Source organism: Rana temporaria, chromosome 1, assembly GCF_905171775.1.
Source record: "Rana temporaria chromosome 1, aRanTem1.1, whole genome shotgun sequence".
Classification (NCBI taxonomy): Eukaryota; Metazoa; Chordata; class Amphibia; order Anura; family Ranidae; genus Rana; species Rana temporaria.
In genome coordinates this window covers 376792185-376806712 of record NC_053489.1, presented here as the reverse complement: position 1 = coordinate 376806712, position 14528 = coordinate 376792185, and the positions used below count along the sequence as shown (strand labels likewise).

At 51.1% G+C, this 14528-nt stretch overlaps 1 protein-coding gene across 1 annotated transcript in view; it reads left to right on the top strand.

Moving 5' to 3' along the window:
* POLR2B (RNA polymerase II subunit B) overlaps positions 1 to 14528 on the top strand; it is a 601249-nt gene that overhangs the window by 281943 nt on the left and 304778 nt on the right. The window contains 1 exon segment of the mRNA XM_040322519.1: positions 2100 to 2196. Within this exon segment, the coding sequence (XP_040178453.1) occupies positions 2100 to 2196 (97 nt within the window).

Sequence of the window (14528 nt, the reverse complement as noted above, 5' to 3'; positions counted from 1 at the left end):
AAAAAAATCGCAATAAGCATATATTGATTGGTTTGCGCAAAAGTTATAGCGTCTACAAAATAGGGGACAGTTTTATTGCATTTTCATTAAATTTTTTTACTAGTGATGGCGGCTATCATCGGTTTTTATTGTGACCATGACATTGCGACTGACATATCGGACACTTTTGACACATTTTTGGGACCATTCACATTTATACAGATTAGTGCTATAAAACTGCACTGATTACTGTATAAATGTGACTGGTAGGGAAGGGGTTAACACTATGGGGTATGTTCCCTAATGTGATTCTAACTGTAGGGGGAGGGGACTCACAAGGGGAGGAGACTGATGTGTGTTCCTCTGTACTGGGAACACACATCGGTCTCCTCACCTGACAGGACCGTGGATCTGTGTTTTTACACACACTGATCACAGTCCTGCCGTGATTGCGGGCAATCACGGTTGCCCGGCGGAAATCGCAGCCGCCGTGCACGCGAATCGGGTCCCGCGCGATGCCCCGGGCCCCCTAGGCGGCCGGGAAGCCCAGGACGTCATGACGTCCACCCAGGATGGGAGATCTCATCTGTGGACGTCATATGTCTATGGGCGGTAGAGAATTGGTTAATCTCTAGCTCATTAATCGCTGCAGATCGATTTTTATCTATTTGTTTTTCTTTTTTAATCCTGGACCCGTGCGCTATCAATTCACTCCTAATTACTGATTTATGGGCTTCCCAGACAGCTTGTTCAGACACTTCTCCCGGCATGTTAATTTCAAAATATATTTTCATTTTAAGAGATAATGCCTCCTCTATGCCATTATCCAATAAGGATTCATTTAACCACCAGGTCCGTTCTAAGTGTCCTGCAGAAACTGGGAGAAGGTTCACAGTTAAAGGGGCATGGTCTGAAATGATTGGTTCTATAGTACATGAGCGGATATTTTCCAGGTAGAATTGGTCCACAAAGAAAAGGTCCAAGCGAGAGTAAGGCTGCATTCACACCTGAGCGTAGCGTTTTGCAGCGTTTTTTACCGCGATTTTATACAGGTCTAGGGTCACCAATGTAAAACGCCCAAATTCGAGCGACAAAAAAGGGTCCAGAACTTGCTTGGGCTTCAGGCGTTCGGTGTCAGGCGTTTTGTAGTGGAGATGTGAACCATCTCCATAGAGAATAATATATTTTTTCCCCTCTAGCGTTTTGGGGCGTCGCGCTTCAGGCGACAAAACGCTCAGGTGTGAATGCAGCCTAAGTGCCATGTATTTTAGAGTAGTAACTATAGAGGAGCTACTACAGTTGATGGTGATTTGGGGGAGAGTAAATGCCAGACAACATAATGCAGACATGTGCTAGAAGAGCTTTGACTGAGGCTTGTAGTAGGGTCATTGGATACAGTCAATAAAATATTATCTCTTCTTGCGTAAACGGTGTCCTGGGAAAAGTGATCGGATCTGAGATTAGCCACGTGTATTCATGCCATATTGATTTTTGGTAGCTGACGGGATAGGATTTAAAGTTTTTATGCCAGCCACTTTAGTTTTGAGGGTGCTATTTTAAAGGAACACTAAAGGCAGAATTTTGTTTTGTTATGCTTACCTCCGCTGTGCAGTTCGTTTTGCAGGAGTGGCCCCGAATCCTGTCTTCTGGGGTCCCTCGGCGGCTGTCTTGGCTCCTCCTCGCAAAAGCTTTCCACGTTCATGCAAGCTCCCTCGCATGGTGGAAAGCTTTTGCGAGCGCGCTCCCATGATACAGCGGCGGGCATAGCCGCCAACTGTATCACTCGGCCCCGCCCCCTGGCACGCTGCGTCATCCGTTGTGATTGACAGCAGCGCCAGCCAATGGCTGCGCTGCTATCAATCCGCCCAGCCTAGTCAATCAACGGCCAGGCTGGGAACTGAACAAGATGACAAGCACGTGCCCGGGATTTTAGAACGGTGAGGTCAGATTTTTTTTTACCTTAATACATAGGATGCATTAAGGTAAAAAAACTTTTACCTTTACAACCCCTTTAATGGTCCTAAATGTTCAGTTGATTTTGTTTTTAATACTTCTATTTTCAGCCATTTTAGCAGATATATTTACAGTTTTTTGTGTATTTTTTCACTTTTCTTATATAGGCATTAATTCTATTGTTGCTATTGCTTCTTATACTGGATATAACCAAGAGGATTCTGTCATCATGAACCGCTCTGCTGTGGACAGAGGTTTCTTCAGGTTTGTTTTTTTGCTAAATACATTTCCCAGAACTTGATTTGAGAGCATAAAAGTTTAAGTGTCTGAAAAAAGTGTGTATTTGCAAAATTTGTATTCTATTTTCTGTTTAAATTTTTTATTGATCTTTTTAAATAAGAGACCAGAATACAGACAATGTAAGGGAAAAACAGGGAGGGGGTGGCACCGACATGAGTGTAGTATTAAAATAATGACTTTTAATAGGATAAGATTAAAGTAATCAAAGTACTTGTCAAAGTAAAGTGCAGGCCTGGCATTCCACATGGCTCTGTGGGTCCCACTGCTGTTCCGGGTAGCTGGAAAGGATTGGGCAGCTGGCTGGAATGGATCAGTGTAATACAGACAAAAATTCTGCAACATTGTTGGGTAGATTTATATAAGGGCGATAAAGATAAGAAGCGACAAGTTTCTATAGGTCAAATAACAAGACATATTAATAATGCATATCATTAAGGTATTCAAATTAGGGATGCACTGAAATTTTGGCAGCCGTAAATGGTGTGTTCGGCATTTTGCAGATAAAAATAAAAAAATCAGATAAGGTGCTATTGGTGCCGCCCATTGCGGGGTGTTATCTTGGCGGCTCAAGGTCCTGTCCTCCCTCCTTTCCTTACAGAGCGGCGATCTCCCGAGTCAGGGAGCAGAGTTGTCTGGGTGTCTGTAGTAACAATGTCCCACCTCCTGTGATAGACTGCACACTGATTCAATGCCAGTGTGATGTGATCACAGGAGGTGGGACATTGTTACTGCAGCTCAGGCAATTCAAATCCAGCTCCGTGACACAGCGGGGGATCGCTGCTCTGATCTGGGCACAGGCAGGCTGCATCTATAGACACCTGATGAGGTTGCATCTTGTGAGCACAGGCAGACTGCATCAACAGGCACTGGCAAGGCAGCAGCTTGCATGCACTGGTAGGCTGCATTGATCTCTTGTATCATGTCTTCAGTCTCTGACCATCTCCTGTATCATGTCTGCTAGAGATGCACCAAATGGAAATTTTGCTAATGCTATTAGCAGTGTGTATAAGTTGGAGATTGCAGATATGATGCAAGAGAGGGTTAGAGAATGCAGACTGCACTTTTTTCTTGAGCTTTTCTTGAGCTTTTCTTGAGCTTTTCTTGAGCTTTTCTTGAGCTTTTCTGCAACAAAAGGTGCCAATAATGGCCAACAATAAATTAATATAAATTTTAATTCATGATCTTAATTAAAAGTCGAATATAATACAATTTTACATATAAAAATATAAATATTTTTTAAAAACTGTCTTTCTCTTCCGTTCATGGACGGACACAGCAGAAATTGACCTTGGGGTATTAAAATCCTTCCTTCCAGGAGAGACTAGGCAGAAAAAAACAGCACTAAAAGTGTTAAAACACTTTTCAGTACAGCTCCTCCCAGGGGGCGTGGTCCCCCGTGTATAACCCACTCTCTGACTCAGCAGCTCCAGTTTTTTTCTGCCTAGCCTCAGGAGTAGACATGGCCTTCTGGAGTCCATGTACTCTGGAATTTTTTTGCGTTTTTTTTTTTTTTTCGCTTTTATTTTATTTTTGTTCCTGATATCTTCTATTAACTGCCGACTGGGTGACAGGCTGGGTCTTAACCCTTGTAGTCCCCCCATGCTCGGCCATCGAGCATGTGCCGGAGCTCAGCTCTAGGTCGTCCACGACATGCCCCTTTGCTCCAGGGGTGGCCAGGGAACTACATGTTCCAGGGCACACATATGACCAGTCTTTATGGCTTTGTCACAGTGTGTCTGGCCGACAGCCATGCCGTTTAGCGGACGTTGGTTCTGTCCGGAATGCCTCCAGCTGGCGGTCGCAGGACAGGTAAGTAGTGGCCCCTTGCCCTGGCAAGGTGGTATGGCTGGTTCTTTCCTTGGGGAGGTCCAATGAGGGTCCACCCTGCTTTCCTCTGTCCCTTCCCCTCTCTACTTCCCCATGCTGGGTGGCGGCTGTAAGGGGGGCCCTCCTGGGGTTCTGTCACTACCGGAGACCGTGTACTGTAAGGTGCTGTTTTTGTTGGGGGAGTTGCTGTGTGTGCTGTCTTTCTGCTGTCACTGTGTGTTTGTTTTTAAACACATGTATGGCTGACATTTTGCCGCGGACGCGGTGTGTATAGGTCGGCGGCCATTTTCTTGTGGCCCGCATGCTTTTTCCTGCATACGGCAGCCATCTTGGAAAAGTCTTGGCCTCTAGTGCCTGTAATAGCGCAGCAAAAGCCAGAGAAGAGCTTCCTGAGGGACAGCGCAACCAGCACTTCTCAGCGCTTCAGCTAACACTACAACTGGGGGTGGTGAGTTCCCTGGGGGTCCACTGCCCTCTGTTTTGCAACCGAGTGGGTGTCTGCCTGGCATACTAAGGAGGCATAAGCGGTGGGTCCACATGGAGTCTGAACAGGGGCTCCTACCCCAACCATGCCTGTGAGCCCGGTTTTGGCCGGAGCTCTAGTGTCGGACAATTACCGAGCGGGCAAAGTCCCTGCTGCAGGAGCTGGAGGCGCATAATGCTCCTGGCTGACCAGTTGGTGCAGGGCCTGCAGTTTGTCTGAATTGGCCCTGGATACGCTCCCCTTGCTCTCCAGGGCCTCCGCCTACGCGGTGGTACTATGCCACCTTGTGTGGCTAAAGTGTTGGTCTGCGGACCAAACCTCTAAAGGGTCCTTAGGAGGACTTACCCTTGAAGGGTGTACGGCCTTTTGGGGCATCCCTGGTTGACATAATTATAGATGCTACAGGGGGCGAGAGCACTCTGCTTCCGCAATCTGGGAAGAGCAAGGAGCCTCGTCATAAGCAGGGTCCCTCCTTTACCTCCCCCAAGCGATTGTTTCGCCCCCAGGTGCGGCAGGAAAACGTTTTCCAGGGTGCCAAGGCGCCCGCTGTAGGTCAAAAAGCGCACCTGGTACCGCAAGCCCAACAAGCCTGCGGACAAGCCTGCTTCTGCATGTAGGTCTGCTGCCGCCAGACACTTGAGTGGGGGGCCGACTTTGCGGAATGTGCGGCTCGGTAGAGATCCCTCTTTGCGACTGCTGGGTTTGCGAGGTTTCCTCGGGGTACAAGATGGTTTCTCTCGTCCACCAAACAGATTTTTCCTTCCAGCCTCTATCTCCCTCCGGTACGCCGGGTGGCCCTGTCAGGGGCTGGTCAGGATCTGCTGGTCAGGGAAGTGATTATGCCGGTTCCTTCAAGGGAACGGTTTCAGTTTTTTTTTTTACTCCAATCTGTAGTCCCCAAAAAAGGAGGGGGTCCGTCCAATCCTGGACCTCAAGGCCCTTAACTCTTTTGTCAAAATGCAAGATTCAGGATGGAATTGTTCGCTTGGTAGTGGCGGCTCTCCATCAGGGGGACTTCGTGGCGTCCTTGGGTACTAAGGACGCGTACCTGCATATTCCCATACGCGCGTAACGCTAGCGGTTTCTGCGTTTTGCAGTCAAAGAGGACCATTTTCAGTTTGTGGCCCTCCCCTTCGGCCTGGCTTCGGCACCACGAGTTTTCACAATGATGCTCGCTCCGATTCTGGCTCTGCTTAGGCAGCGCGGAATCGCTATTGTGGGGACCTGGACGACTTTCTCCTGAGAGCTTCTTTAAGCTCAGACTTGGAGGATGGGTTCATCACCTGCCAGCCCCTCCAAATAATTCGGGTGGCTACTGAATGTCCAGGAGTCAATGTTGGTTCCATCCTAGCGACTAGAATACCTAGGGTTGTCCTGGATTCCTCAGAAGCGAGTTTTTTTCTCCCGACGGAAGAACTCCAGACACTGCAATCTGCGGTGCAGCGGTTTGCGACCCAGCAGTGGTCGTCACTTCGCATTTGCAAGAGAATTATGGGTCCCATGGTAGCCTCTTTCGAAGCAAGTCCGTATGCCCAATTCCACACCCGAGTGTTACAGAAAGAGATTGTCACGTTGGGACAAGCTCCCTTCGTCTCTGGATTACCAGATTTGGGTGAAGTCGCCTGGTCAGGTCCTCCCTAGTGTGGTGCCTGACCTCTCCGGTACTTCGGACCGGGAAATTATTTTTGCCGTGCTATCGGACAGTGGTCTCGACGGATGCCAGCCTCTCTGGCTGGGGGCGTTCTGGAGTGTCCAGTCAGCCCAGGGCGCTGGACTCAGGTGGAGTCCCGCCTGCCAGTCAATGTCCTGGAGCTCCGGGCTATCAGGCTGCGTCTCCCCAAGTGGTTTCTGGGTCTGCAGGACCGTTCGGTCAGGATCCAGTCCGACAACGCCGTGGCGTATGTCTACCATCAAGGGGGCACGCGGAGCTCGGCCGCGGTGGTGGAGGTTGCACACATCCTCCGGTGAGCCACAAGATACGCCCCGGCTCTGTCGGCTGTGTACGTTCCGGGGGTGCAGAGTTGGACCAGGGAGAATGATCGTTGCACCCGGAAGTGTTTTCAGAGTTGTGCCAAAAATGGGGCACGCCAGGCGTGGACCTTCGGGCGTCCCGTCTCAATCGGAAGGTGTTAATGTTTCGTGGCCAGGTCAAGAGACCCTTGGGCATCAGATGCGTTGGTGGCACAGTGGGGTCACTATCGCCTAAATCTACGCTTTCCCTCCTCTGAAGCTTCTCCCTCACCTGTTGCGCAGATTGGAAGCGGAGGGGATGCCAACAATCCTGGTCGCTGCGGATTGGCCGCGCCTTTCCTGGTACGTGGACCTGGTGCGTCTGGTGGCAGACGTCTCTTGGATCCTTTTTTTTTATTGTTTATTCATAACGGAAGACTGGTCCACATGAACCACAGCAAAAACAATACAACGATTGAAATCAACGAACATACAAACAGAGGGGGAAAAAACACGTGCATATTCTGGCTGAAGCCGTCAATTTACAGTTTCAGTAATGGCTTCTGCCAGAGACAGGGGCACAGGCAACCAAGGGGAAAACCCTGATCTGCACCGCATCCTCGCCTCCAGCCTCAACCTTTATTCAAACCCCGTACAGTACCCATGTGCTCGTAAGGTGCGTCAGGGTGCCATGGTCCGGCGGGCCCAGCCTCCCACATTTTCCCTTTACTAAGTGCAAGTAAGAAAAGAAAAGAGCGCAAGATTGCGGGCGCTGCATAGAGAGCAGCCGAAGGAGGGAAGATGGAGTAACAAGAGGGAGGGAGAGAAAGGGAGGGGTAATAGAGGGGGTGAGGGGGTGAATTCACGAGCATGGCCATCCAACGTCATCTGGCGGCACGCTCCAGGGGACAAACCTAGCCGTCAAACCAGCGGGCCCAATGGGGGCATACCCCGTCCGTGGGATTCTATTTATTACCTCTGAGGGTCTGGCCCTCCTCCGAATATGTAAAAAATTTCCACAGTCGGCAAGTCTGTGAATAAAGTTCACTCTTGTCTTGTTTTGTCAAGACAAGGTCCTCAATTTTGTTAATTTCATCTACCTTCCGCAGCCACATGGCCGTCGGACTCGAAGATTTCCAGCAAAGTGGGATACACGCCTTGGCCGCATCTAATAAATGACGAACGATAGACTTCTTATATATTCGTGCAGGGGTGTCATTTGCGTGCAAAAGAAAGTACGCCGGGTCATAGGGGACTACGCGGTCAGTAAATTTTTGTGTTATACGTCTGATTTCCTCCCAGTACGTCTGTAGACGCGGGCAGGACCAAAAGACGTGAAGCAGAGTGCCTTTGTCCAACTGACACCTCCAACAGAGGTCTGACACTGTCGGCAATAATTTACTCAGCAAGGCCGTGGTCCTATACTATCTCGTCAGTATTTTGTAGTTGGTCTCTTGGACCTTAGCACAGATCGACGACTTGTGTGTAAACGTGAGAATGTTGTTTCCTGTTGGTCGAGAATTGACACTCCAGATCCCGCTCCCACTTACCAAGGCACGGGATCCGGTACCCCTCCGGCGGCGTAATCAACATTGTGTGCATCAGTGACAGGGCGTGTGGTAACGTACCCGACTCCAGGCCCAGTTCCTCTATAGACGTGAGAGGTCGGCCGGTGCCAGGGGGGGGGGGGTGTGTGATGGTTCGGAAAAAATGGCTAAGCTGATAGGCCCTCATGAAATCTAACCGATATTGGCCCGCCGGGTCCACCAGTTCAGCCGTCGTTTTCCACCGACCCGACTCGCCGAAATGTGAAGCTTGAAAAAATCCTGATTCTCGCAGGGCGTTAAATTTAGCGTCTCTAAGACTTGGTTCAAAAAGTGGACTGCCCAGTATCGGGCGCAGTGGCGAGGCATCCGAGGAGAAATTAAACCGTGTCAATAGCCTTATGCAGACTTTAATAGAATTGCCTATAAGAGGATGATGGTGCACATCTTTCTGTTGTAGAGCTTGGCACCAGGGGGCGCGTCGTAACAAAATTTCGCACTGCGCTTGTTTCAACTGTGGCCACAGTTTGGTCGGCCCGCGGCGGCACCAGTCGACGAGGCGTTTCAGCTGCGCTGCATAATGGTATGTTCGCATATCTGGCATGGCCAGGCCGCCGTATTGCTTGGGTAAGGAGAGAACTGTTCTGTGTAACCTGGGGTGCTTCCCCGCCCACAGAAAAGTCCCTAACACAGATTGAACCTGTTTAAAGCGGGAGTTCACCCAATTCGTTTTTTTTTTCTCTTCTCCCCTTAGATTCCTGCTCGTTTTGTCTAGGGGAATCGGCTATTTTGTTTTAAAATATGATCCGTACTTACCCGTTTTCGAGATGCATCTTCTCCGTCGCTTCTGGGTATGGGTCTTCGGGAGCGGGCGTTCCTCCTTGATTGACAGTCTTCCGAGAGGCTTCCGACGGTCGCATCCATCGCGTCACTCGTAGCCGAAAGAAGCCGAACGTCGGTGCGGCTCTATACTACCGTGACGCGATGGATGCGACCGTCGGAAGCCTCTCGGAAGACTGTCAATCAAGAAGGAACGCCCAGTCCCGCAGCCCATACCCGGAAGCGACGGAGAAGATGCATCTCGTAAACGGTAAGTATGGCTCATATTTTAAAACATCTAGCCGATTCCCCTAGACAAAACGAGCATCCATCTAAGGGAAAAAAGTAATATATACGGGTGAACCTCCGCTTTAAAGTATTCCACCGGAATGTGTATGGGGAGGGCCTGCATGAGGTATATGAATTTGGGCAATATGGACATTTTAAGTATACTGCATCTGCTCGAACCACGAGTGGAGTCCAGTGACCCAGCAACTTCTGGACTGTTGTAAGCAGGGGTGGGAAGTTGAGTTTAAAGATACTGGATAGTCTTGGTGGTATACGCGTCCCTAAATACGTTGGAGCTGTGTCTGTCCATTTCAGATTAAAGCTTTGTTTAAGGTGGGTCAAGTGTGACGGAGGGATACCCACACCCATCGCCTCGGACTTGGTCAGATACATTTTTAGGTTGAATAATTTACCATAGAAGTCAAATTCACGCATTAGGTTTGGTAGGGAGACCGACGGATTCGTCAAAGAACATGTCGTCCGCCGAAACTTTATATTGGTCGTTACCCACGGCTATCCCTTTAATGTCGGGGTTTAGTCTTGCGCGTCTCAGGAAGGGCTCTAGGGTCAGAGCAAATAGAAGGGTGAAAGCGGGCAGCCCTGCCTGGTCCCGTTGGTAATCGGGAATGGGTCCGATAGTGTGCCTTTCGCCCTCACCCGAGCCATCGGGTTCGTGTAGGCCGCCGTTATCCAGCTCAGCATCCTCTGTCCAACCCCTATATGTCTCAGAGTGGCGAACATAAAACGCCAGTTCACTCGGTCGAACGACTTTTCGGCGTCCGTCTCTATAAAAACAGAAGGTGTTTTTGTAACGGCGATATGCAGCAGGTTCAGTACCTTGGTCGTGTTGTCCCTAGCCTCCCTGGTCGGGACAAAGCCCACCTGGTCGAGATATGAGGTCAGGGAGATGTCGCTGAACCCTAGTGGCTATCACCTTTGTGAACAGCTTAATGTCTGTGTTTAGCAGCGATATGGGGCGGTAGCTGCCGCATTGACTCGGGTCCTTGCCCTCCTTGTGGATCACCGCTACCTGTGCCTGCAGGGTGTAGATGTGAAATTTACCTCCCGAAACCAGGGTATTAAATAGGTGCACCAAGTGATCCCCCCAAGGACGGAAGCAGGGCCTTATAGTAGGAGGTGGTAAGATCGTCCGAGCCAGGGGCTTTACCTGGTTTGGAGGATTTCAGAGCCGCCTTAACCTCGGATAAGGTGATCGGTTCATCTAGCATCTTTCATTTCAGATGTAAGGGCCGGCATGTGAGAGGCAGTCGGGTAGTCCGATGTCTGGTCCGGGGGAGGCGGGGGGGGGATTGTACAGATCATGGTAAAAAAAATATGAATTCCTTTGAGATTTGTTGAGGGACAGATGCTTTACGCCAGGGGTCCTCAAACTATGGCCCTCCAGTTGTTCAGGAACTACAATTCCCATCATGCCTAGTCATGTCTGTGAATGTCAGTTTTACAATGCCTCATGGGACTTGTAGTTCTGCAACAGCTGGAGGGCCGTAGTTTGAAGATCCCTGCTTTACGCCCTTCGCTTGTGATGTGTGGTATGTATGATGCCAAATGTTGTGATCGAATCATCTGGGCCAGCATTCTCCCACACTTGTTGCCTGATTCATAGACTTTCCGTCTACAGATTTGCATAGCCGCCTTGGCCTTATACTACAGCAGATCTGTAATTTGTTTGCGAGTGATGTTCAGCTCAGAACTCTCTTGTACCATCTGAGCTCGTTTATGTTGGGCCTCCAGAGTCTAACTTCTGACGTAATGAGTTGAGTTGCTCGGTTCTCTGCTTCTTTAGCTGAGCACCGTGCTTGATGAGAATGCCTATTTCTTTCATTACCTCTGTCATGGTATCTGAGTCTTGCAACAGGCTCTCATTGAGCCTCCAGGGATGTCTCTGGTTCGTCTGGGCGTCCGTCAGGCCATAGACCTTCGGAGCATGGTCCGACCATGTAATAGAACCGATCGAGGCGTCTTTAACCGCCAAAAGGTGTCTGTGAGGGATCATGAAAAAATCGATTCGTGAGTAGGACTGGTGTGGTTTGGAGAAGAAGGTATAGTCCTTTTCTCCAGGGTGGAGGAGGCGCCAGGCGTCGACTAGTTGGGCCGAGTGAATCGTCGCATGGATACGTTTACGAAAGTACCCTGAGGCAGAAGACAGCCCATTTGAGGTGTCTTCCGACGGAATTAGGGGAACATTAATCCCATCCCACAATGAGTTGGCCCTCTGTGAAACGTGACGGCTGATCTAACTGTCTTGACAGGAATCTATCTTGGCGGTCGTTCGGGGCATAGAGATTCGCGATGGTAATTTGTGTCTGCCCTTCAGAAACGGGGATCGGCCCTCCGTGTCTGGTTTTACGTCTCCGTGGGTCCATGGGACCCTAGCTGAGAGAAGAATGGACACCCCCCTAGATTTTGCTGCAGTGTATTGGGAATGGTAGGCCGTGGGGTAGAACCTGATCTTCAATACGGGTAGGTTATTGTCCCTAAAGTGTGTCTCCTGAAGCAGAACCACGTATCATGGAGGAGCATTCTCCTTTTTTCTGGGATATTCAGTCCCTTGACATTCAATGATACTACAGTCAGCGTGTCCATGCCCGCGAATCGAGGGGGGGGGGGAGGACCCAAGGGGTCTGGGGTATAACAAGGGATAAGGAAAGGGGGGATAAGCCCCCCAGCCAGTGGTGTTGGTGGGATCCAAGACGGCAATACAATCAATCACCCGGCAAATATTAAAATTAATAATAATAAAAGGAGCCAGATAAGAGCAACAAAAAGAACATTACAAAACATGTAAGTTGCAACGGCGCACCCTCCAGCAATTTGTAATAACCCCAGTGAGGAAGAGGGGTGACATCTAAGAATTATGCAGTTAAGGGCAGTTCTAGCAACCCACATCTCACACATTTGACATCTATTCAATGCAGTCCCCCCCCCCACCCAATACACGTCCTTTACCGTTCAAGTAGCCCTCAGCACCTCAATACAAATCTGTCCTGCTCCCCCCGAGCGCCCCCCCCCCCCTCATGCCACATATAGCAGCGGCATAATAACTCCATAACAGACCCCGGAGCCAGCCGGAGAAGGCACCTCAAAAGTGGAGCCCCTCCACCCAGGGATCCCCCATCAGGTCCCTGCTTCCCCAGTGATCAGGGCCCCAGTGTGAAGCACACCCTGGGACCGTGCATGCCGGACCACCAATAAGGTCCCCATCACCACCCTCGCACATCCCTGGGAGATGTCCAAATGTGTCAGCACAGCGTGAGGAGGACTATCATGACTTGCAACGATGGGAAACGGGGCATGGTGCCAACCCAATTATGGAGGGAGGGTAGGGCAGATCGCATAGTAACAGGGCGCGTCCTAACAACGCGGGGGCCCTCCAATCTGGCAGGGAGCGCGTGGTTTAAGTGGGCCCGAGGTCAGGCAGTGTGGGGACATATGTCACAAAACGGTAGGGACTGGTTGCCATCCCCCACCCCCCTTCCCTGGCATGGACCAGCGGATGCTGGCTCAGGAAGGGGACATGTCTAAGTCCATAAAGTGCCAACCAGCGCTCCCTGCAGCAGGCAGGATATACCAAAAGGGGAAAATCAAATAAAATAAAGTAATATGAAAAACCTTGAAAAACAGTGTCTCCCAAGAACAGGCCAGGGCTGCGTGACAGTGTCATAGATTCAGGTAGGTAGGGAGCGGATAACGGATTGTGGCCCAGGGCCTACTCACTTTTCACACACGTGGCTCTCCTCCTGATGGCGCCCTTCGTTGTCTTCTTCCTTGTCGTTGCTGGCGGGGTTGTGCCGGAGCCCTGTAGTTGGAGGGACCTGATCTCCCGCGCGGCAGGATCTGCAACCAGTCCGGAACTGGTATCTGGCCAATTCCTAAAAACTGGAAGAGGCCAGGGAGGTCCACCGGGGTCTGCAGGGTGAAGGCCGATCCATCTTTTCGGAAGGTAAGAGTGGGTATCCCCATCTGTAGGTGAAGTCATGCTCTCTTGCCAGGTCCAGGACAGGCCGCAGCATTGCTCTGTAGCGGAGCGTTGCCCTGGAGAGGTCCGGCAAGATTTTGACCTGGGCTCCATCCACCGCCACCTCACCGTGCTCCCATGCCAGCCTAACGATGCGTTCCTTTTGTACATACCTCGGCAGTCTGCACACCACGTCTCTGGGCCTGTCCAGGTCCGCTGCTCTGGGGCCTAGGGCTCTGTCAACTTCGACCACCACTGTAGGCTCCTCCAGTACTTTGCGGAACAGTTCCTGTAGCCTACCATCCAAGGCCTCCGCATCCACCATCTCCGGTATACCCCGGAGCCGCAAGTTATTGCGGCGGCGGCGGCTCCGACCCTCTACGTCCTCCAGGTGGAGCTGCAGAGCGATTGCCGTGTCCCTATGCTGGTCCCTGGCCCTCTCCAGGCCCGCCACCCGACACTCCAGCACCGTGAACGTAGATTCGCCTGACGACACTCTGTCCGCCAGTGTGGACACCTCCGCCTTCACCTCCTGGAAGTCACGGCGGTGGGTCTCCTCCAGTTTCAGGATGAGCGCTTCTATATCCGTTCTCGTGGGAAGGGCCTGCAGGAGGGCCCGACTCTCCTGGTCCGACAAGGGACCCCACGGGGAGGAGGTCGGGGACGCCATGACCAAGGTCGGCAGGCTCTGGTGTCGTCAGCAGTTCGAGAGGCAAGTCCGGGCCTGCAGAGGAAAGATCCCACTCACTCCGCTCCTGATCCTTGGACAGATCCCCACGTGCTGCGCCTCGTGGTGCTGTCGCCCCTGGCGATTTCTGCGGTTTGAGCTGAAAATACTGGTGCAAATCACCGGTCGACGCGCCAGAACGGGTCACTCGGGCAGTAGCTTTGATGCTGCGCTTCTTGGCAGATTGCATGCCTATTTTAATGTAGTTTTGGCCGGTAAAAGGGGGGGCCAAGGCCGGGAGCTCAGTCCCTTGGATTCTACCCCTGAGAGTAAATCTTCTGTCGCAGGGTCCGATTTTTTTTTTTTTCCCTCACCCTGTTTTTACAGTCACTGGCTTTAACGGCATGGCTGTTGGGAGCCAGGAGCTGGAGGTCCGCCGGACTCGGTGATCTCTACCATGCTACTTGCACGGAAGGTTTACTTCACGTAGGATTTGCCATCGTACGTGGAAGGCCTACATCTCTTTGTGTGCAGAGATGAAAGGACACCCCCGCACATACGTGCTGTCCCAGATGCTGCTGTTCCTACAGCGGGGAGTGGGTCAAGTTCTCGCCTTAAGTACGATTATGGGTCAGATTTCGGCCTTGGCTGTTTATTTTCAGCGTCCGTTGGCTCCCTGGTGCGTACGTTTGTACAGGGGGTAAGGCTTGTGACCTTCCTGTGTGTCCTCCACTGCCTCCG